Consider the following 22,603-nt stretch of genomic DNA (forward strand, 5'->3'; position numbering starts at 1 on the left):
ATTTAGGAAAATGTTGCTCATTTGAGAGCTGTTTGTTTCAGTACTTGGAGTTATTGCCAATGCTGGCTTTCTTCCAATCCTGGTAATCCTCCGAGATTTCCCAAAGAAAGAAACGCTTTGTTTTGTTTTTCCCTTCTCCCCATGGGATAATTGGTTTATGTATAATTTAATTATTTTGTTAACCAGTTATCCTATCACAACATACAAAAACAACCTTAAGAACCCACCCTCTCGCTCTGTGCTAAGATGTTCATAATTGATTTTCCCACCATTACGAGTGCATGTATAACAGCGAAATTTCTTGCTAAAAGCTAAATTGGACTGACTCTATATTTTATATTTTCAGGAGTGCCCTTGGAGCCTTAGGAAGTAATACCCAGTGATTTAGAATAAGAAGAACTAAGATAAATGATCAGTTTCAAAGAGGCATTACAGTCTTCAGGCTTCTGTAGGGAAGTCATCTTTTTAAAAATCACCTGGGACTGTATTTTCATCACAGTGAATCTTGAAAGATTCTTCTTGCAGTGGCAGAGTGAGGAGAGAATTTTATGAATATCTGGTCTCGCTCATGTCTCTCCTCTTAGTTGATTTTCTTTAGTCTTGTTTCATCTTTCCCCATCATGCTATTCCTGGGAAAACTTTTCATCCTGGTGGGTGGCTGGTAAATTTGGTTATTTACTTGGTGTAAGGTTTATTTCAAATCTGTACCTTCCTTGCTCATCCTTTTTTTTTTTTTTTTTTTTTTTTGGCGGGGATGGGTTGAGGTTGAAGATCTCACAATCAAGTCTACAATCCATTTGAAGCCTTCATGTTATAAATATGCTTTATTGAGTCAATTTGCACAAATCTAATTGGAGCTAAATAATTCAATCTGGCCTAAGAATACAAGGTACAGATGCGCATAATGCTACTGAGACCAGCTTAGGCTTCATCCACTTGCAGGCTTTTTCTCTGCTGTTTTTCCTCATTTTTCTCATTTGTGGAGCTGCAGATATTGCCTTTCATGGTCATGTTGTTGTCAGATCCCAGTAATTAGACTGTAGGCCTCCAAGGCAAGTTGGTCTTTTCTTTTTTATGAGTAAAAACCATTTTAGCTTTCCTTGTGGGGAATCCTTTTGAGTCTCTGAATCATTCACAAATATGGTAAGGTCTAATTTTATCCCGTAAGAAGAAAAGAGAATATTTCACTTTTCCTATTCAGAGATTCCGCCCTCTCCCCAAGCTTTGCTTCTCTCTGCTTATTGCTTTGGGATCATCTGCAGTGGCAGATGGCTTTATGCAAATCAGGCCAATTACTTTGGTTATAGTAAAGATCACCTTGCATTATGAGTAACTTCCAGATTAGTAAAACTGACATGATTCTTTGAAAACTTACCCAGACTGAGAGGGCACACTGTCTTGTGCTGACCCATGAGGCTATAGTTCCACACATGTCTCTGCCATCTTAGTGACCCCTTTAAGGACATTCCCTCACTCTACTGCTCATTAAATTTTATAGATCTACCTGGCCATAGAAAAATTATTTTCAATGCCTGTTAGCCATATTTCATAATCTCATTATTTATTAGTAAACGGATGATAATGCTGTCTTCAAATTTTATGGCTAGTTTTGACAGAGAAGAGACATCAATATAACTTTAATACATTTCTCATTTTTTTTTTGCTAGAAATTAAGTTGCCTAATAGTCTTTGATAACCTTTGCTGAAATAATTTCTATAGAATCAAGTTCTTTTTTCCTTTCTCTTTCCTTGTCCCCTCAATTTCTAAACCTTATGCATTGACAGAACAATCCGTCTTCCAGAATGGCTCTCACAAGATCATCAAGGTTTTTTTTTCTCTCCTCCTTTCATTTCTTTCTCAGATAGGTTTTACCACCTTATTTCTTGAGATAGTATGAAGTGAATAGCTAGAAAATGAGGGAAACCTTGACCAATTAGCCCTAAACTATCAGTGGCATTCCTAACTCAGGTAAAGGATTGAGTTCTGTGGCTCCAATGCCATTCAATTTCCTTTCCAGATATGCCACAGCAGATAAGGATCTTTCCTGTCCATTTGCTAAATGGTCACAGAGACACCTTACATTCTCATTCCCCAGTGGCAATGTTTCAGTCTTTTAACTTTCTGCCATTAGACTCCCTTTCCTTCTGGTACAGAGATGTGAGGCTTAAATGACTAAGGAATTAATTGCTGTAAAGTACTTTGAAGGACAGATGTAAAGTATAATCTCTTCCTTCTGACCTTTGCTGCTGATTGTTTCATCTGAGAGGGCACTTTTATCTGGAATACTAGCTAAAAGCATGGGAATTTGGCTAATAATAAAAATAGCACATATTAATATAGTGCTCGTTGTGTCCAGGAGCTGTTCTCGGTGCTTTGTATGTATATTAATTCATTATAGATGAAGCTGCATATTTAGTGTCACTGATGCTTTTTAGGTTGAAAATTGGTGTCCTCATTTACCTTGGAGAGCAAAAAATCCCTATGAAGAAGCTGATCATAATTCATTGGTAAGTGATTTTGGAAAACTCTTTCTAGACTTGTACATTTAGGTCAGATGCCAAGTGATACATGTGGAATCTTCTAGAAATGCCAACTATAACCTGAAATAGTGTTACACTGAAAAGCTTCTGTATTCGTCTCTGTGGAAGTCTAGGTGACCAAATCAGTCAACCATTAGCATATGTTTGTTTACTGAGCAATTCTCTGAGGGTTCCTGAATGATGGGCTACTGATATGAGTAAGACCTGGTACCAGCTGTGGAGGCCCTTAGTGATCTAATAAGGGTGATGGCAAATAATGACCATCTCTGTCACAAATGCTGTAATATAGGCCTGTGGGAATTAATGAGGAAGAGGTCATTTTAGTCTGCAAGGTTCAGGGTAGATTGAATAGTGAAGATGACATTGGAGCTGAATTTAAAATGATGAGTGAGTTTATATAAGGTCAAGGAGAAAAGGGTAACTCTCGTGTGGGAAAATGAGAGCATGGCAGTTTCGGGGAGTAGAGCATGCATGCATGGTTCAGTTGGCTAAGGCCATAGGTGATTGGATGAGCTAGGCTGAAGATGAAATTGGGAAGGTAGGAAGGGGACTGTGAAAGTACTTGTTGCCCCATTAAAAGCTTAAGTCTTTACTCTTTAGACCATAGATCAGCAAACTTCTACAAAATACCCAGATAGTAAATAGTTTCATCTTTGCAGGCCATATTGGTCTCATTGCAGCTCCTCAGTTCTGCCATTGTAGCACAGAGAGCAGCCGTATATGATATGTAAATGAAGGGGCATGGCTGAGTTCCAGTAAAATTTTATGCACAAAAACAAGCAGTGAGGATTTAGCCCAAGGGCTGTAGTTTGCTGATCCATGCTGTAAACCACAGGAGTCGTAGGATATTGTTTAGTCAAGAAGGGAAATGAAACTGGATGTGGTGGCTCATGCCTGTAATTTCAGCACTTTAGGAGGCTGAGGCAGGAGGATTGCTTGAGGCCAGCCATTTGAGACCAGCCTGGGCAATACAGCAAGACCCCATCACTACAAAAAATTTAAAAACTAGCTGAGCGTGGTGGTGTGTGCCTATAGTTTCAGCTCCTTGGAAGGCTGAGGTGACAAGAGGACTGCTTGAGCCCAAGTTCAAGGCTCCAGTGAGCTGTGATCATGCCACTGCATTCCAGTCTGGGTGGGAGTGTGAGACCCTATCTCAAAGAGGGATAAAGAAAGAAAAGAGATGAGTGTTCAGAATGAGCTATCGTGGTGACTGAAAAGGTGGATTCAGCATGTTTGAGATGTTCTGTGAAATAAATACTGGTTATTATGTTTCTCTATTATTCCAATCACTGGTTGTATCCAGCTATATTATCCAGAGCATTAGGGAAAATATTCTTCCTGGCTTTTAAGTTATTCTGTTTGGAATTTTAAATTGTTCTCACTCATAGCAGAAAAGTAGTATTCCTGGCTCTTTAAATTCCTTAGAAAACAATGAATTTTTGTTTGGACTGGGACAAAACCAGAAGATGAGCATTTATTTCCCTATTTAACTCTGTGGACAGAAAGAGGCTTTTTGGCAATTTCCACGTTGTCAAACAGCCTGCTAAGAATTGACTTCAGTTTTCTTAGAAGTCTGCTGTCCTGTGGTAGATCCAAGTGGCACAGTAAATTTGAGTGCTGAGAATTTCAAGGTACATCAACCATACTCATTATAAAAACTGCATTTTAACATAGCTCAGAGCTTTGTAATGCCTGTGCTGCTTTTCTCAATTTCTAATTTTTTAATGACGTCCCTTCCGGCAGATCAGCAGTCAGCAGCCTTTGCTTCAATTTGCAATCCTGGGACCTTAAAGTCAAAGCTGCAGCAGACAAGGCTTACTTTTGAAGCTCTCAATTTAATTGACTAACCCTTTTAAGTTTTCAAATGTCACATCATGAAAACTATTGTGCTTTCTGACTTTTTATCTTCTATTCATTTTATTAAATTTCTGTTGCTAGGCGGAAATTCGTACGGATTTTAATATTCTCTACAGTATGATGAAAAAGCATGAAGAATTCCGGTGGATGAGACTACGGATCCGGCGAATGGCTGACGCATGGATCCAAGCAATCAAGTCCCTGGCAGACAAGCAGAACCTTGAAAAGAGAAAGCGGAAGAAAGTGAGTTTCTTATTAATTCAGTGCAGTTAGATGCCAGTTTTCTTTTAAAATTTGATTTTGCTTGGAAACAAGACTAAGAGAAATGTCATATCTCCAATGATATTCCCTCAGGGTGAATCTGCTCAGTCTCTTGTACAGCTGTTTTTGGGTTGTCCTTTCCCCACTTACAATGCTCCCACTTAGCAGGGTCTGGCATAAGTTTCTTGGGTGAAGCCAAGCAGAATATCTGCCTGTAAGACTTTTCCTTTGACCCTGTCTTTGTCGGAGTATCAGGAAACTTTCCCCCATTTCCTTACCTGAATCCAACCTTTGAGAGCTTCCTATTATATCATCATGAAAATTTTGTATTTTTGTTGTTTTTCATCCCTGGCTTTTGGATAGCCAGTGAGTTTCATTGTTACTCTGTCTGGTTGGTGCTTCTGCTTATGCCCCTAGGAGAGAGAGAGAGAGAAATTTGATTAAATTTGAGCCATTTCTTTCTAGTTTATGAGGAAAGGCTTGGAAAACCTCTCGAATACCCCTGGGCTTAGAAGACTTTATGCCCTGTTAGCTATAGATTTGGTGGTCTGGCTTTAGATTAACTGTTCTGATTTCAGAACTGAGCAAAGTGAATAATTTGCTCCCACATCTAAAAAACTTAAAAATGAGTTTGGTATTCCTAATCCAACTAATCTGATATGTTTGAAAAAGAAAATAAAGATACATTTGCAGGATCCCAAGTCACAGTTTGATAGGTCAGTTTTGCCTAGATCTCTTGAATTTGTGAGACAACAGGACCGCACATTCTGTCACCAAATGGTTGTGTATGGAAGAGCATGTGTTCAGATGTGCAGGTGGGCTGTAAAAAGAAATCAAGAATTTTTCTGTATATTCCTGTGGAGTAACCTTGAGGATATATTGTTAGGTGAAGAAAAGTAGAGAATAGTTTACATTATTTTTAAGAAAGAGAGGGAATTTATATCTATGTATACATAAAGATATACACAGATACATATATTTACTTCTTGCTCTTAGTTTGAAAACATATTTTTCTTATTTTGATAAACTAAAATTAAAAATAAAGGAGATGGTGATGATGGTTGCACAATAATGTGAATGTGCTTCATGCTACCGAACCGTATACATTAAAATGGTAAACTTTATGTTAGGTGAATTTTACTACAATAAGAAAAAAAATGGTCCAATTATTAAGGGGAGTTGGGATTAGCATGGAGGCAACAGAAACTACCATAGAAACTAGACTTCTGAATATATCTGACTTTGTAGATTTGACGCTGGAATCATTTTATGTGTTAGACGAAATGTTATTACCAAAAACTAAAAATTAGAAGGAATGTAAAACAAATGAACTGACTATATATCCATCCAGTTTTGATGGAAACACACAGAAAAAGACTATTCTTAGTGACTTTAGAACACAGTAAACTGTACACTTCTGATGGGATATCACAAAGGATAAAAAACTGTAAAAACATTTTAAAACCATTTTTATTAATCATGTAATATGTGGTAGCATTGATATTCTCATTCTGAATCCATTGTGAACATTGGAGTAAAGCAGATGAGTAATTATGTTAGTGTCTTTGAGAAGTGAGATTTGCAGTGTGGAAGAGAAGAATTAATGGATGGTAGGATTGGTGATGTTATGTAAAAACACTATAACACTGAGTTTGAATTGGAAGCACCAGTCCAAACTCATGATTTGTTTTATCTTTGAGGAAAAACAAATTTCCTAGCTAGGGCCACTATCAGGCCTATAAACAGTAATAAAATTGAGTCCCTTAAGCCCCACACTTTAGTCTCTAAATGCTATTTCTACTAAGCGGTATAAGAGGTTCTTGGAAAAATGGCTTATTAAGGTCCGAGACAGAAGTTGTACCTGTTGAGCCTAGAAGAGTCTTGTCAGGCACATCTGTCTACCCATGTGCAGAGAAGCTATCAAAGAAGACTAGGATCATGTCAAAAGAACTTAGGAGCCAGCTTGGATAGCCTACCACAGGCCTAGATGGGACAATTGGATAGTCAGTGAGAGGAATATCCACAATATTTTGAAGCATATCAAATATGCTTTGATGTCATAATGATTTTTTTAATTAAAAATCCTTATAGATCATCATTAGAGTAGGCTAAAGAACAAGTTTATTATTCTGAAAAACTGGCAGATGAAGAGAAAGAATCAAATATTTACCAGGCTCCTTCTATACAAACCTTAGAGTTACCTCAGGGTGACCAAATGGTTGATGAGGAGTAGTTTCTCTTTATAGAGAGGTGTTATTCCAGCTAATAAACAAAGAAGGAATTATAAAATATCATCATTTTGCAGTCCATAATGGATTAATGGATCTAGCTAGTGACCATCCAGGACTGCTAACATCCCAAGACAGAGACACCTGTACATTGTTTTCTATGAGGCTAAGAGACACATGAGGCAATTGTTACGTATGCTCTCTGACTCTTGAATCACACAGGTGCACTTAGAAAAAATAAAGGGCAGTTGAAGAAGTATGAATATTAACTGGATATCAGATGATGTTAAGGAATTACTAGGTTTTTTAGGGATAATAGTGATGTTCAAGTTATATTTTTCAAGTGAAGGTTTGTTCCTTTTAGGGATACATACTGAAATATTTACAGATGAAAGGATATGTCTAGAATTTGCTTTGAGATAATCTAGAGGGGTTGGGAGAAAATGGGGGTATTGATTAAATATGCATTAATAATTGTTGAAGCTACACAGTAATTACTTTGGCATTGACTATATTGTCATGTTTGCCTTTCTATGTGTTTGAAATTTTCCATGGTAAGAGGTTAGAAGTATTTTAGCTGTAGATAAAAGACCAATAGTGTTAGAAAATACTGTCCTGTCTTACCTTCCTTTAATCCCGATTTTACAAATATATTGTGCTTTTAAAAGGTGGGATTATCTGTCCATACCTTGTACTCATAGCCATACCAAGGGCTGCAGTGATTTTGTTTCTCTAAAACCACAATGAAAAATGATTTCCTTCCTTTGTACCTTCTAGAAAAACAGCATTCCCCACCCTTTGATTTTGTTAGGATGTAAACATGACTTTGGGATTGGTCAATCATTTCTTGGCGCATTACTGTGCATTTTGTATGTGGTTCAGTGTGAATCAGTATATGCCTCTTTGTTTTCCAGGTCCTCGTTCACCTGGGACTCCTGACCAAGGAATCTGGATTTAAGATTGCAGAGACAGCTTTCAGTGGTGGCCCTCTTGGTGAATTAGTTCAGTGGAGTGATTTAATTACATCTCTGTACTTACTGGGCCATGACATTAGGATTTCAGCTTCACTGGCTGAGCTCAAGGAGTAAGGAGATTACTTTTCAATTTTAAAATCAGAATACAAAAAAGAAATTGTAAACTCTTAAAGTATTACCTCTATTAGTGTATAATTTTTTGTCAAGGAAAATGAAAGTGATAATTCACTAAACAGGAGATAAGAAGATTATTTTCAGGAGCTAAATACATACACTGTGAAAAGGATAATATGTTTTTATTGTCGCTGAAAGCTCCAGAGGCTTCATAAATGAATGCCAGAAAATTCAAACTAAGGAGCTTATTCTTTGCTATTACAGGTGCTTCCAACATCTGTAGCACAAAACATTATTGACTTTCCTAATTCCCTGTCTCTTGCTGAAATTCATACCACTGCCTACTCAACATCAATCTTGCTAAATCTTAAAACAGGGCAGGTTCCTGTTTGTAATTCAATTTGGATAGAATAAATTTCCTGAAAGCCCTGAGCCAATCCTTTTTCAATTAGCCAACTTTCAGCTGAGTCTGTTAACTCTACTTGGGTTTTTCATTTCACTGAAATTTGCTTCTAGCTCCAGCCCTCCTGTAATCCCTTCTATATTGGCATAGCTGGCTGAGCAGGGATGCTTCCATCCCCTGCAGTCGCTTAGGATTACTGCCCATGGAGACTTCCCACCCAACAGTCAAGTTGCCATGTTGCTATATGTCATATATTTCCAGAAGGAATACCTTGAATGAACATTCTAGAGCTCATTGAGATGAGAGACATGTTAAAACAATATATGGTGGCTCCCAGCACTTTGGGAGGCCAAGGTAGGTAGATCACTTGAGGCCAGGGGTTCAAGAACAACCTGGCCAACATGGTGAAACCCTGTCTCTACTAAAAATACAAGAATTAACCGGGTGTGGTGGCCCATGCTTGTAGTCCCATCTACTCAAGAGGCAGAGGCTGCAGTGAGCCGAGATCATGCCACTGCACTCCAGCCTGGGTGACAGAGCAAGTCTCTGTCTCAAAAAAAAAAAAAAAAAAAAAAAAAAAAAATTGGATACACAACCTACAAAGTGGCTGCATTTATATAGTTAGCAGTCACTCATCTGGTGTCTTCTGTAGGCTAGTTTTGGTGTGGGACATACAGAGATGGCCAACTTGTGGTCAAGGACCTTGCTGCCAATCTTTTGATAATTACAACTAACATATTAAAAATAATTACACTAATTCCGGTTCTATTAGTGCTAATTGAGGTGTACGTGGATGCTAGAATGTAAGCACTGGGATTGCAGAAAACTGACTGTCGTTTGTCACTGTGTAGTGGGCACCTAGATAGTGCCTAGCAAGTAATGAGTACTCACATAACTATTTATAAAATGAATGAGTGAAGGAATAAATAGGTGAATGAATGAGTGGGTAGGTAAATAAATGGAGTGCTGTGGTAGTACCAGGGAAAATTACTGCCTGGGGAGGTCAGGAAAGGCATGTTAGGGATTTATCAGTCAGAGACTGAATTTGATGGTCAAGGGAAAATTTGTTCAGTATGTCCTCACTTAACATCGTTGATAGGTTCTTGGAAACTAGGACTATAAATGAAATTATGTAAAATGAAAGCAATTTTTTTCATCAACATTATAACCAGTGATTTGAAGGAAATGACTTTATTGGAGGGCCTGCTATCTGTTGTTTTGTTTAAAGTTCCAGTTTTCAGGAACCTGTTGATGATGTTAAGTGAGGACTTAACTCTAGTAGTCTTTATGCACACTGGGGTCAGGGCTAGATGTGTTTTATTTAAGAAGATAATTGTGGAAGCAGTGTAGAGCAGTGGTCTTTAAATATATCTGTACTTTAGAACCACCTGGAGATCTTTGTATTTATTTTTTAACTTTGGGGGATCTTTTAAAAATCCCACAGACCATGCCATAGGCTGATTAAATCACAACCCTTGGGGGTAGGACACAGCCATAAGTATTTTGTGATGCCTCCAGGTAATTTCATTATACAGACAAGTTTGGGAAACACTGAACATGGAGTGGACCAGAGATCAGCAAACTATGGCTCAGCAGGCCAAATCAGCCCTCTGTCTTTTTTCGTAAATACAGTTTCATGGGAACACAGCCATGCCTATTGTTTACGTATCATATATAGCTGTCTTCATTTCACAACGGGAGAATGGGCCAGTTGTGACTGAGAATGTATGGCCTGCAAAGATGAAGATAATCACTGTCTGGCCCTTAACAGAAAGGGTTTTCTGACACTTGGGAGGAAACTGGTTCTGCAGAACCTAGCTCTTTCATAAACAGGGGAGAGGAAGAAGGGTGGCTGATGTGGTGGTAGTACAGAGCTGTTAAGCAGAGTCCTGTTTGTGACTCTTTTCCTTTGAAGCAGGATATCCATAATTTGGTGAAGGATTATCGTGGGGTGTGGGCAGGGATAAGCAACAGTGGTGACTGATTAGTGAGTGGATGGCAGTAGGGTTAGCACTGACTCGTTCCTACACATGAAGTTGGCCTACCAATCAAGTACATCGTCATGCTCTGAGTGCAAGTATGGTTTTGTGTGGATGGATGCATGGGTGGGGGAAAGGGTGATAAAAAAAACTATAAACCATAGTGCCAGTTCTGTAATATGGTCAAGCGAGGAGGAAAAATTTGACATAAGAGAAAAAGTTAAGGAACAGTATGAGGCAGGTAGAAAGAAGTTAATACTATAGAGGCTAGAAATTGAAGACATTTAGAAAAAGGGGAGGGGAAGGTTAGTAAGGGTGCTAAGCGGTAAGAACAGGCTCTGGGGGAGAAAACTAAGTTATTGAGTATCTGGTATTCATTAGGCACTTTCTTTTCACTATCTCATTGTGAAGAACCCCTGAGAGATTGGTATCCAATGCTCTTTGTATCCAGTCCTTGTTTTCTGGAAGATGAGCAAAGAGACTGAGAGAGGGTAGGTAACTTGTTTAAGGTCTCACAGCTGCTACATAGTGGTGATGGAGTCAGACCCATATCTTCCTTGATTTCAAAGACTGTGTTTATATGCCACCATTTGCTTTTGCAAGAGTCAGAATCAGGGTACTGGGTTGGCCTTAATGGATGGAAATAATTTATATAGGTAGCAGATTTGAAAGGGCCATGCTGTCATCTCTAATAAGGATTCTTGGGGTGCTATTTGCCCATTAAAGTTGCCAAGTTTATTACCTTTTAAGTAAATGATTTTTCTCTTTTTTCTCCCCTCTCTTTTGCCGTTTCTCTAGAATCATGAAGAAGGTTGTAGGAAACCGATCTGGCTGCCCAACTGTAGGAGACAGAATTGTTGAGCTCATTTATATTGATATTGTAGGACTTGCTCAATTCAAGAAAACTCTTGGACCATCCTGGGTTCATTACCAGTAAGTGCTACATGGTGTTCTGACTTAAGGCTTTTTTTCCCCCTCCTTAACAAAGGTTGCATGGTTGTGGGTAGAAAAAGCTTATCAAATAGTATCTTTTCAGCTGTATGGAGTGTTGCTCATTCATAATTGAAATTCAGATTCTCAGTGACTTTGTACTTTCTATGGCTATTCATTATTTTCATGGGTTTCTTAGAAAACAAGTGTCAACCTCCTTTCTACCTTGACTAATATTAATACTTAGCCTTCCTCTCAGTATGCGTATGCCGGTGTCATCTATTTAATCAAATAACAATTTTGATAAAATATGTAGTGTCATTTCTTGTGTTCCATGGGTTTTAGATCATGATTCGCTTTTCTTACCCTTTACCTCATCAGTATTCTTGTCATTCCTGGAAGGGAAATCTGGGAATACGTTATCTGAATGCTGGGGTCTTGCACTTTTTAAGATAAGCCCATTAAGATTAGTATGACTGTGGTACATGTGTACTCTGTGCAGTCTTTGTTATTTAGTAGAGTAGCTCACTGTTTGCCTGAGTGTGGGTTTGGGACCACGATTTAGTATTTGAAATGCTTTTACCTGGTATATACAAACATGGCACTAAATCACAATGAATTATATAATGAAATTTATTAATTTTTCAATTTTCTTTCAGTCTTTTTGAGAAAAGGTGTAGTTTGATGCTACTCTATCTCCGACACTACTTTTAACACATGCATTTTTAGCAATGTGAGAGTAGCTGTGAGTCTCAGCATTCAGCAGGCAAAAGTGTCTATTCTGAATTGTAAAATACTTCCTAAAGGTTATATGCTTTTTTTTGGTTGTTATCTTGCATTTATGGCAGTCAATACTGGGTTTTATTTATGGTCTTTAAAAGTTTCCTTTAAAAAATCAGTTTTAAAAGGTGAATAAACTTAAATATATTTAACAATGTAAATGGCACGTAAATATAAAAAAAGCAAAACTAAAAACTTGCTGCGGGCCAAGATAGTGCTCTACCTTTTGCGTGAGGTGTTTTTCTGGTTTTTGGCTTGTTTCTTGAAATCTTGACCGAAGTAGAGCTGTTGTTTTCTACCATTTTGTAAATGGCAGACATCTGATAAATGTGCAAAGGAATCTACACGGTACAGGCTTCCCTTGACTCACATATCCTCGCTGTTAAGAAGAGTTCTTTGGATGGAAAAATATTCTCAGTGGTAGTGTTTAGGTGAATTAAAAAAGGATAATTTTGTTATTAAAATGGTCACCGTTGATTGGTATTTGATTCTTGTTGGATGAAAAGGCACCATCTCAGAGGGGGTTTTATGGATGAGTGTAATGTTTATCTGCCTTTCTTTAATAAATCATCTATGTTAATGATTATTACCTGGCAGGAGGTCTGTTAGTGCTTTAGCTCTGCAGTCTTTGTGGTATGATGAAGCAAAGATTCCATTAAAAGCCTACTCAGATCCTCTTGGAAGTTTCTGGCTGATTTCTTTCCCTTTTAAAAATTAGAAATTGTCAGGGAAAATTTAAAATTTTCCCTTTTAAAAATCAGAAATTTAATGGAATGTATTCCATTAAATGTATTGCTGTTATCTGATCTTTCAATTAGGAGCAAACCCTTGAGGCCAGTTGGTCTTGGAAAAATAATTGTAAATTTTGTCCAATTTACGTAGGGACCTAGGAAATTCAATTAAACATATATTAAATGCCTACACAACTAGTATTCTGCTAGGTACTGCAAAACTCATACGCATTTTACTTCCTACAAGGCCTTTGTTGAAGGACATACAAGAAAGTAAACTGCAAGTAGTCCAAGATATGCCATGTTTTATGTCAAACACCAGATTAGAAATTAGGGCATGGCAAGGAGCTCCTGAACATCCATTTCATAGTAGTGTGGCTGAGAGCAAAGAGAAGTTTCCAGGAGTTATTTGGCATGGCTGCTGCGATCCCTGTTACAGGAAGACAAGCTGCCTTGGGGATCAAAACAAACATCTTTTTAAGTCATTAGTCTGCCTATGATACTCCAGACACAGAGACATTAGAGGGAAGACATAAATATTAGCAACACATTATAAAAATAGTTGCAAAACACACAGATGCAGGATGTGATTGAAGAAGGAAAACTATAGTGTCAAACCTTCCATGTCATAGACCAAGTCCAGTGTCCTGTCTGTGCTTTATAAATTAAACCTAGATAAGCTAGAAAAGTAATTCCCAAGCCAAAGCCTCAAGTAAAAGGATGTCGAATTATAAATTTCTGAGAGACATCCGATCATTCCATTCCTCTTTCAGGAAGAGCCCAGTGCCACATAGCTTACATCTAGGCACTGTGCAAAGTCCAGGCTTTCAGGAGTTAGGCCCTTAGCAGACAACTTTACTCATCAGGATTTGTTTTAATTGCCCAAATCAAAAATAACAATAATAAAACTTCAAGTTAAAAATATGGTCACCAGCCAAAGCTAGAGAAGAGTATATCGTTAGCATTTTATATCCATGAGTTCCACATCCACGGATCAACCGCAGACCAAAAATATCTGAAGGAAAAAGATAATAATACAATAATAAAAATACAAATATGATATTAGGCATTATAAGTAATCTAGAGATGATTTAAATATGAGAGGATGTGCATAGGTTATGTGAAAGTACTATACCACTTTATATAGGGACTTTTGAGTATCCTTGGATTTTGGTGTCCACAGGGGTCCTGGAACCAATCCACCAGATACCAAGGATGGCTGTAGACTGTTGGAGTCAATTACCAATAAATGGAAGAAGCTGAGCCTTCAAGCCAAGGCTCCACATGACCACAGTGGCCCATTTCTCCCTGCTTTGCCTGCACAGAATGCTATAATCTTTGACTCACAAAGTAGTGCTGGCAAATCCCAGCTCTGGTTCTCTGGTAGGAGTGGAGCATTCCCCAGCCCCACAAATCAGCATGGGTCCTATCTTCTCCTCCCGCTTTTTGCAGTGACCTGCAGAGCTGCCACCATTAACACTGCCAGCTTTTGCAGAAGAGTATGTACTGGCTCAAACCAGTTCCTTGTACATCTTTTTTTAAGCGGAAAAATATAAGTTAAGAAATGGGTATGTTTTATCAAGAAGTGGAAAGGGATGCTCTGAGCTATTCAGAGAGCAAAGAAAACAAACACTGATCAGTTCCTTGGGTCCCTAGCTTTCTTTTTTTGGGACTGTGGGCTTTATTTCTGCCCACCTATTGGCCACCAGGCCAGTGACATATCTTTGATGATACTGTGAGAACTGCCGCTATGATGAGAGCATATTCCGTGAGAGCCACACAAGAATCTCAGACAGGGAAATTCCTCCTGTGGTTAGCTTGTATTTGACTTGTGGTGGTGGCCTGCCTGCCTTTCTTTTCTTCACTTCCTGGCCTTGACAAACGGTAGTGATCTCTAATGAGAAAACTAGCACACAGAAATGAAAATTTATGAGTGTACTTCCTAAAACGTCCATTCTCGTGTTTGGATTTTTTTCCCCTGAATCATACATTGAAGTGAAAATAAAAGTTGAAAGAATGCTTTTCTGATAGTAGGAAAACACTGAGCCAGATTTTTAAAAGTCATTGCCATCATCTGATTCTAAAATGTGGGTTTCAATCTTAACTTTTATGCTCCTTAGTCTTCTAAAAGTTATTCAGAAGTTATTATTGATACATAATAGAAAATAGAGCTGCTTTTATTGGCCATCCTCAAGTTTAATTTACATCAAATATTTTGAAAGTCAGTGATGAAATATTACCAAAATCAATAAATTTTGTTTTGGGATTGATTCCTTTCTTCCAGTTGGTTGTTCTTCGTGCACTCTAGAGCAGTGGTCAGAAAACTTTCTGAAAAGAGCCAGCTAGTAAACATTGTAAGCTTTTTGAGCCATATATGCGTCGCTGCAGCTACTTAGCTGTGCTGTTACAGGATGAAAGCAGCCATAGACAATAGGTCAACAACAGGGTATGGCCGCGTTCAAATACAATTTTTATTTTTGAACATGGGAATTGGAATTTTATATAATTTGTACATGTCACAAAATATTTTTTAAAAACCATTTAAGAATGTAAAGATTATTCTAAGCTCACAGACCATACAAAAATAGGCGGTAGACCAGATTTGGCCCTGGTTTATGGCTTTGGTGGAATAGTAAACAAAACATTTTCACTTGTATTTCTTCAAGTTCTAGGAGAAAGCAAATAAAGTTCTATTACTATCAGATATATAAAAAAAATACTCATTCAATAACCATTGAATGAGATTCTAAGCTTAATGTAAAGTCAAATACTCCAATTGATGAAAACGTTGAATGATTGCTCCTAGAGATAACAAGTGTCATATGCTTTAAGCAGAATAAGACCTCTATAGATGGTAGCTCTGTTTCTTCGGCATCAGTTGATTAGACACCTACTGTGTGCTCAGCTCTGGCTAGGTGCTGGGGGTACAGCATTGAACATGGCAGTCCCCAGTTCAAGCTTTCATAGAACTTTTTATTTTGCTGGTAGTTGAATGATCCTCTGTAATTAGTTACCCGATCTGAAGCAAATCGTATCTGCTGTTGTGATGTCTCAGACTCTAAAGTGACACAAGTAGATGTTTGGTACACAAGCTGTTCTAAAACATCACAATTCTTGTCTGGTCCTGCTTCTATTTAAAAGGATTTACCTATTTTTAGTAGTCTTGAAGGAAGGGTTAGAGCTTTTACCTTTTCAACTTTGGGGGCAGGTATGTAGTGTTAAACACATTGCTTTTTTCTTTCAGATGCATGCTCCGAGTCCTTGATTCATTTGGTACTGAACCCGAATTTAATCATGCAAATTATGCCCAATCGAAAGGCCACAAGACCCCTTGGGGAAAATGGAATCTGAACCCTCAGCAGTTTTATACCATGTTCCGTGAGTATTCCTGTTTCATGTATGCTTTCCAGAATGCCACCAAAGATAGATGGGAAAATTAGCCGCCATCTATTTTGGGTTATGATTCTCAGGACCATTAGCTGTAGAAGTGTGTGCTGTTGAACCTTTTCCTTGGGAATTACTGAATTTGTTTTTTTGTTTTTGTTTTTGTTTTTTAATTGAAATCAAAAGGCCACATGAACATTTTTTGAAAAGCCTTGAAAATGTTCTGGAGAAAAAATGTTCAATACAAAGTATCATTAGAAACTATTTGGGAAAGGACTTTGCAGTTACTTTAGATTGGCAGGCACTAAACACATTTTATGTCACATGGATGCTATTTAGGGTACACTTTGTCACTAATGAGGGGTGAAGTCTTTCATGCAGATCTATTTTCCACATAATTAAACCTTAATTATTTAAGCATCAAACTTTTTAAAGAAAAAATAGCTTTTTAAAAATGGAACTGTTTTAAACTCAGTTTTGTATTTTACTGATTTTTTCAATCTTAGGCCCAGAATGAAATTTTACCTTCTCTTGCTGACTAGATGTCATTGTTTTCAGCAGCAGTGATTATTTCATGAGCCGATATAGTAAGAATAGCACACCAAATGATGATGAATTAACTGACCACAGATGCTAGGCTCTTAGACATTTTCTGTTTCTATAGGGTTATTTTCCCACTTTTACCATTTCTTCCTGCTGCTTTCTGTTTACCTGGCACTGGCCTCATTTCTAATTAGCTGAGGACTGTGAACTCAAAAAACCACATTTGATAGTGTTTGTACCAAAAATAAGTTTATTTTATAAGTCAGTAGTCCTTAGTAATGAGATGAAGTCCTATTCCAGAAGTGAAAGGCCACATGAGATAATTTGGTTGTTGAGAGAATTCCTATTTTCTAAAATTATCAGGATAATTTTAATCCAGAGGTTTCCACTTTATAACTTCTGAGATGAATCTGTTTGTTTTGTGGAACCAAGACCCAAAAGACCCCTTCGTGATCTTCTTCCCATGTGGTTGCCCCTCCCCCTTGTATGCAGCTACCTGAAGGTGACCCCTGTCTCACACTCACTAAATGTTAACAGCGAATGCATTGGACTAATCTTTGGGTGTTAGGCATGAGAAGGGAGAATTAAGAATGGAGAGTAATTTTAAAAATCAACTCATCGTTAAGTGTTCTGTTAAGCTCAGATTTGTGAAAGTGTGTTGTATGCTTCATAAACATTATTGTTCATGGAGCTGTATCATCCTGCTATTACACACCTTCCCTGGGGCACAGTTCATGGGGCAAATTGATTTTTGGCACATTAGATAACAGATGGCTTTCAGTGTGGTGAGGATGCTCAGAGTGTGCCTCTGGTTTGACTTTGCTGTGTAACTTTGAAGGATGGGATAAGGTGGCACAGAATAGCCTAAGAAGTGACCTATGTGTTAAACCAAGTGAAATAAAACATTAACTGTGTTCAAAGTAACTAAAACCACTGGGTGATATGGCAGGCGTGTGCCCTACAAGAGATGGAGTTTCCAGGGAATAGAGAAGAGAGGTTTCTTTTTTCCTGGAAAACCTAAAGTTCTATTTTAGAATATTGGAATTCAGAGTCCTGCAAACCTATTTTGTTCTCCATGGATGGAGAATTTCAGCAGTATTGGTTGATTAAATTGAAAGAAATTCACTGCTTAAAATGTAACTGAAGACAAAAACATGGATTAATTTCTATTAACCTGGGAAGGGAGTAAGTTTCCTAACCATGACTCAGAATTCAGCAGAAATCAGGGAAAATTGATGTGCTTGACTGTATTTTAAAAAAAGAAGAACCTGTATGGCAAAACAACAACCAGTAACATCATAAGCAAATCACATCACAGAGGGCTAAATTACTAACATAGACCCTTGTATATACATACATACATATAAAAATTGAGAAGAAAAAGTTCCATGTTCCAACAGAAAAATGGGAAAAGGCTATTAACAGTTTAGAGGAAAGAGAAATTTACTGCTCTGAACATATGGAAAGATGTTAACCTCAATCACAGTAAGAGAAATGCATTTTTAAACTGCACCATGATACCATGTCCCACGTACAGGCTGGCAGAAATGCAAAAATTAAACAGCATAGCTATTCTGATGGCGCAGTGAGCAAAACCAGCCCTCTTCAACCCTAGTGGTTAGAATGCAGCATGCTACTACCCCAGTGGGGATGGTGTTTGTCAGCATCTAGCAAAACCGCCTCTGCATTTTCTTTCTTCAACTTAAGCACCTCGTATATATGAATCTATCCCAAAGATAATGAGCAAAATCAAGATGTGGCATGTGCTCAAGGGCATTTAGTGCAGCACTATCTGTAATAAGAAGCAACAAGAAACAACCCAAGTAATCATCATAGGGGACTGAGTGAATAATATGGTCCATTAATAGAGTGAAGTACTACATAGCTATAAAAAGAAATGAGGAAAGATTTCATTCTAGGAGGGGTGTGTCTAGGATATTTTAAGTGATAAGAGCCAACGTGCAGGACAATGTAGAGCTACTCCCTTTTATATATGTCAGATACAGAGGAAGAGTGTGTGTGGTCATGTTAGTATATATGAATGAACTTATGTTCCCAAAAGAAACAATGAAAGGATAAATAAACTAATAAAAGTGATTGCCATTGGATAAAGTGATTCCCATTGGATAAAGGTATCCAGGGATGGGGCTAGAAGGGTGATGTCTCTTAATGTTCCTTATTTTGATTTTAGGACCATGTAAATGTTTTACCTAATTTAAAAAGAGAAATACTCCAAGGAATTCAAAGTAGGATCTCGAAAAAGTGTTTGCACATTCATGTTCACTGCAGTAGTATTCCTAGTAGCCATGAGATAGAAGCAACCCAAATGTCCATCCACACAAGTGGATAAAGAAAACGTAGTATACATATACATGGAATATTATTTAGCCTTAAAAAGGAAGGAAATCCTGTCATATGCTACAACATGGATGAACCTCAAGGATATTATGCTAAGCGAAATAAGCTAGTCACAAAAGGATGAATACCATATGATTCCACTCGTAAAGTATCTAAGGTAGTCAAAATCATAGAAGCAGAAAGCAGAAAGGTGGTTACCAAGTTGGGAGGAGGAATTAGTGTTTAATGGCTATGGGATTTCAGTATTACAAGATGAAAAAGTTCAGAAGATCTCTTGCATACCAGTGTGAATATACTTAACACTACTGAACACTTAAAAAAGGTTAAGATGGTAAATTTAGTGTTACTTGTTTTTTTACCACAATAAAAATTCAAATAAAAAAGAAAAGCATTCACTAAAAATTGAAAACAGAGACAAACCTAGCCGTACGTGTGAGGTTGGTGTTAACCTCTCATACAGAGAAGATTATTACTTAAGTGGCTTTAAAAGACAATCTTTTGACTATACAGTTGTAGTGGAAATATTTATATTGTTACTTGAAACTGTTATAGGTATGTTGTAGGAACCACGATCTTTAGTATACAAAAAGAGGGGAGTACCTAAAGATTCTAGATTCCGGAATGATACACCAACCAAGAAAACTCCACAAAGTGTAGTGGGTCACCTTCGCAAATTGCTAGGATACTACCTCATTACTGTAAAAAATAAAGTGAAAAGATTCAGCTTTGATCATGCCTTTCTAGCACAAATTGTATTTGAAGATAATCAAATACTTGATGAGAGAAAGTCATTAATTATGGAGAAATCACAACTAATAAATGCAAAAGGAATGAATTAGAAAATGAGCATTATAAAACTCCTGATGAGACAGTAGAGCAAAACAGTCATCATCAGCGGTCGCTAAATCCATCAAGTAACAGGTTGATGGAAAACTTTCTCATGGATGAGGCTGACTTGAATGGAGGAAATATGGAAATGAATAGAGAAATAAAGCAGTTTGAGACCTTTATCCTATTGAGATGTGTCTGAGCTGGAAAATTTGCAACAACAACAAAAAAATAGCTCCTGCACTCTGTTTTCCAGCGACTGCCCACAGTGAACTTGGATGCATGCTTGCAAGAGGGTCCCTTTCTTCCCATGTGACAAAGGCCTGGGGTCCAATCCAGCTAGGTCCTTCCCATAGAGCCCTCCATTCCTTTACCTTTTGGGTCAATGTGGCTATTTTAGTGGTCTGAAGAGAAATACCATTCCTTTGAATATCAAAAGTTATATTTATTTCTTGTTAATTTTTCAAAAGTGAAACAAATACTAGTGCTTAATATATGAGCTGGATAGTAATCATTATATAATTTCTGTATAAATATGCACATATACTAAGGATGTACTCAGGTTCCTGTGTGCTTAGATTGTGTTCTACTGATGGAATGCACAATGAAAAGTTTGGAGACTGCAGAAATAGAGTGCTATACTTGAGGAACCAAGTCTTCAGGACTAGCTGCCTTATCGTAAGATGTAGCAGTATTGTGGTTCATGTGCAGACAGAGAGCGTGGGGAAGGCCAGTCCAAATGAACCCAGTGGGAAGATAAAGAAAAATACACCATTGGGATGCATCTTGAGGAGCAGTGAAGTGAAATACGCTGGACCGGAATTTGTTTGCGTTCTTAAATATTCATGGTACACGTCTCACTTTAAGGCTCCTTCTGTTTCTCCTCTAACTCATTTCCTAAGTTGGTGGGGTTTCTACAAGTTGAAAAACCTTGCATTTCTGTATTATTTTGCCCCCAGTCTCAGAAGTTCACTGGCGCCACCGTCGTCATGTGTTCTCTTTGCGGTGAAGCATTTTAGGTGGTGTCCACATAAACTATTCCTGACACCTTCCTAAGCAGCTTCTGGAGGGACTGGTGGCCAGACAATACTAAGGCCATTTGATTAGATCTATTAAGTGATGGTTTTTCCCCAGGAATCTGGTAAGTCTGGTTGTTTCTCCTTCTAGGCCCCCATTCCTGCTCGCTCCTCCTGTCCACATGCTAACCTGACCTCTGAACTAGGCGCTAAGGCTTTCCAGCCACAAAAACCAGCTCTTGAAAGCTCAGCTTGGATCAGGCTATTTCTCCTCAGAGACTGCAGTGCCTTCCTTTTGTCCATGGGATCATTTTCAAACTCCACAGCAAAGTATTCAAGACCTTAGGCTCTCTGGCCTCAACTCCCGACTATATTCCTCCCCAGGTCCTGGCCCCAGTCTCACCCAATAGCTTGCTGGTCCCTGAGAAGCAAACTTTAATTTTTTCTTTAAAACTCTACTTAAGTGACTTCCTCCAATTTTCCAATCAAATTTATAAAGAAATGTAACCCAATTACAAAAACAGGGAAAGACTTCCTCCTCCTGAAAAAGGCTCCCCTAACCCTGGTGTAACTTTTATCTTTTTCACAAGTATATTTTTACATATTTGTCACATACGTACTAAAATTTTGTATCTCCTTTTTTTTCACTTAATGTATCATCTTTTTTTTCCTTCAAGACTCTACTCAGATTTTAAAACCATTGTGTCCAAGACTCTTCTACACTCAAGTGGCTAGTTCTTAAGTCATAGTTATTTGGGGATGCTTTTGTTATCTCTTGTTGAGACTTAACTGATGCTTTTTTTATGGTTGCCAGGTACCTGGCTTGGCTTATATTTAGGTATTATTTAACTATGCATACGGCTTGTTTTAAATTCCTGAAGGCAATCTTTTATTTTTCACAGTCTCAAACAAGGTGCATTACATCTCAGTAAATAAATGCAAGAAATCTGCCCGCACAGAAAAATAAGAGCAAAGGCATTTGCCTTTACCATTTAGAAGAGAAAGCTCTAAAATTGATCACTTGCACTGTAAATTTTCCAGTATTTGGATAGCTCTAATTATCTGCACCACACCCACATTTACAACTTCATCTGGCTTGTATAAAAACATTGGCAGTGGTAAATCATCTTTATCTAATTGAGTTTTTTCCTCTTTCCCTAGAGTTGATGGCTGAAAGTAGCAATAGCAGGCATTACAAGATACACCATCCCTGGTTTCAGATCTCAGATCTTATTTTTATATCCTACAAAAATTTCAATAACCTTTGAAATCAGTTTGCTTAACAGCCTCACTTTTCATATCATTACCATAGAGCATTTACTACATTGCCTGAGCAAACTATGTTCGTATAGTTTTATTTATTTTATTTTTACTCATGCATGTATGTGTTAAGTACCTGCAACATTTTGGCTGTCATTCACAATGTGAAGACACAGAAGAATTTGCCTTCTGGGTGCTCACATTCTGTATAGTCAAGGCTGGAGAATATTCAGCATTTCTTGGTACTTGTGGAAATTTGGAGCAGAAAAGACAGGGAGCTATAACAAAGTGGAGAGAAGAGCAGATTGGGGATTCTAGAGGTGTTTAGAACTTTCTCATTTCACCTTCCACCTCTTTGGTTTTTTTTTTCTTTTTACCCCCTCCTCCTCTTTCCCAAATCCTTGTAAGGTGCTCCT

General features: G+C 37.8%; 1 protein-coding gene across 8 annotated transcripts in view; it reads left to right on the plus strand.

Annotated features, from left to right (window-relative positions):
* Window positions 1–22,603, plus strand: part of MGAT5 (alpha-1,6-mannosylglycoprotein 6-beta-N-acetylglucosaminyltransferase) — a 339,082-nt gene that overhangs the window by 217,952 nt on the left and 98,527 nt on the right. For all 8 annotated transcript variants that reach the window (XM_054478910.2, XM_063647391.1, XM_063647390.1 and 5 more), the window contains 5 exons: window positions 2,437–2,508; window positions 4,480–4,641; window positions 7,802–7,971; window positions 11,156–11,290; window positions 16,043–16,176. In XM_054478910.2, the coding sequence (XP_054334885.1) occupies window positions 2,437–2,508; window positions 4,480–4,641; window positions 7,802–7,971; window positions 11,156–11,290; window positions 16,043–16,176 (673 nt within the window). The remainder of the gene's footprint in view (window positions 1–2,436; window positions 2,509–4,479; window positions 4,642–7,801; window positions 7,972–11,155; window positions 11,291–16,042; window positions 16,177–22,603) is intronic.

Source organism: Pongo pygmaeus, chromosome 11, assembly GCF_028885625.2.
Source record: "Pongo pygmaeus isolate AG05252 chromosome 11, NHGRI_mPonPyg2-v2.0_pri, whole genome shotgun sequence".
Classification (NCBI taxonomy): domain Eukaryota; kingdom Metazoa; phylum Chordata; class Mammalia; order Primates; family Hominidae; genus Pongo; species Pongo pygmaeus.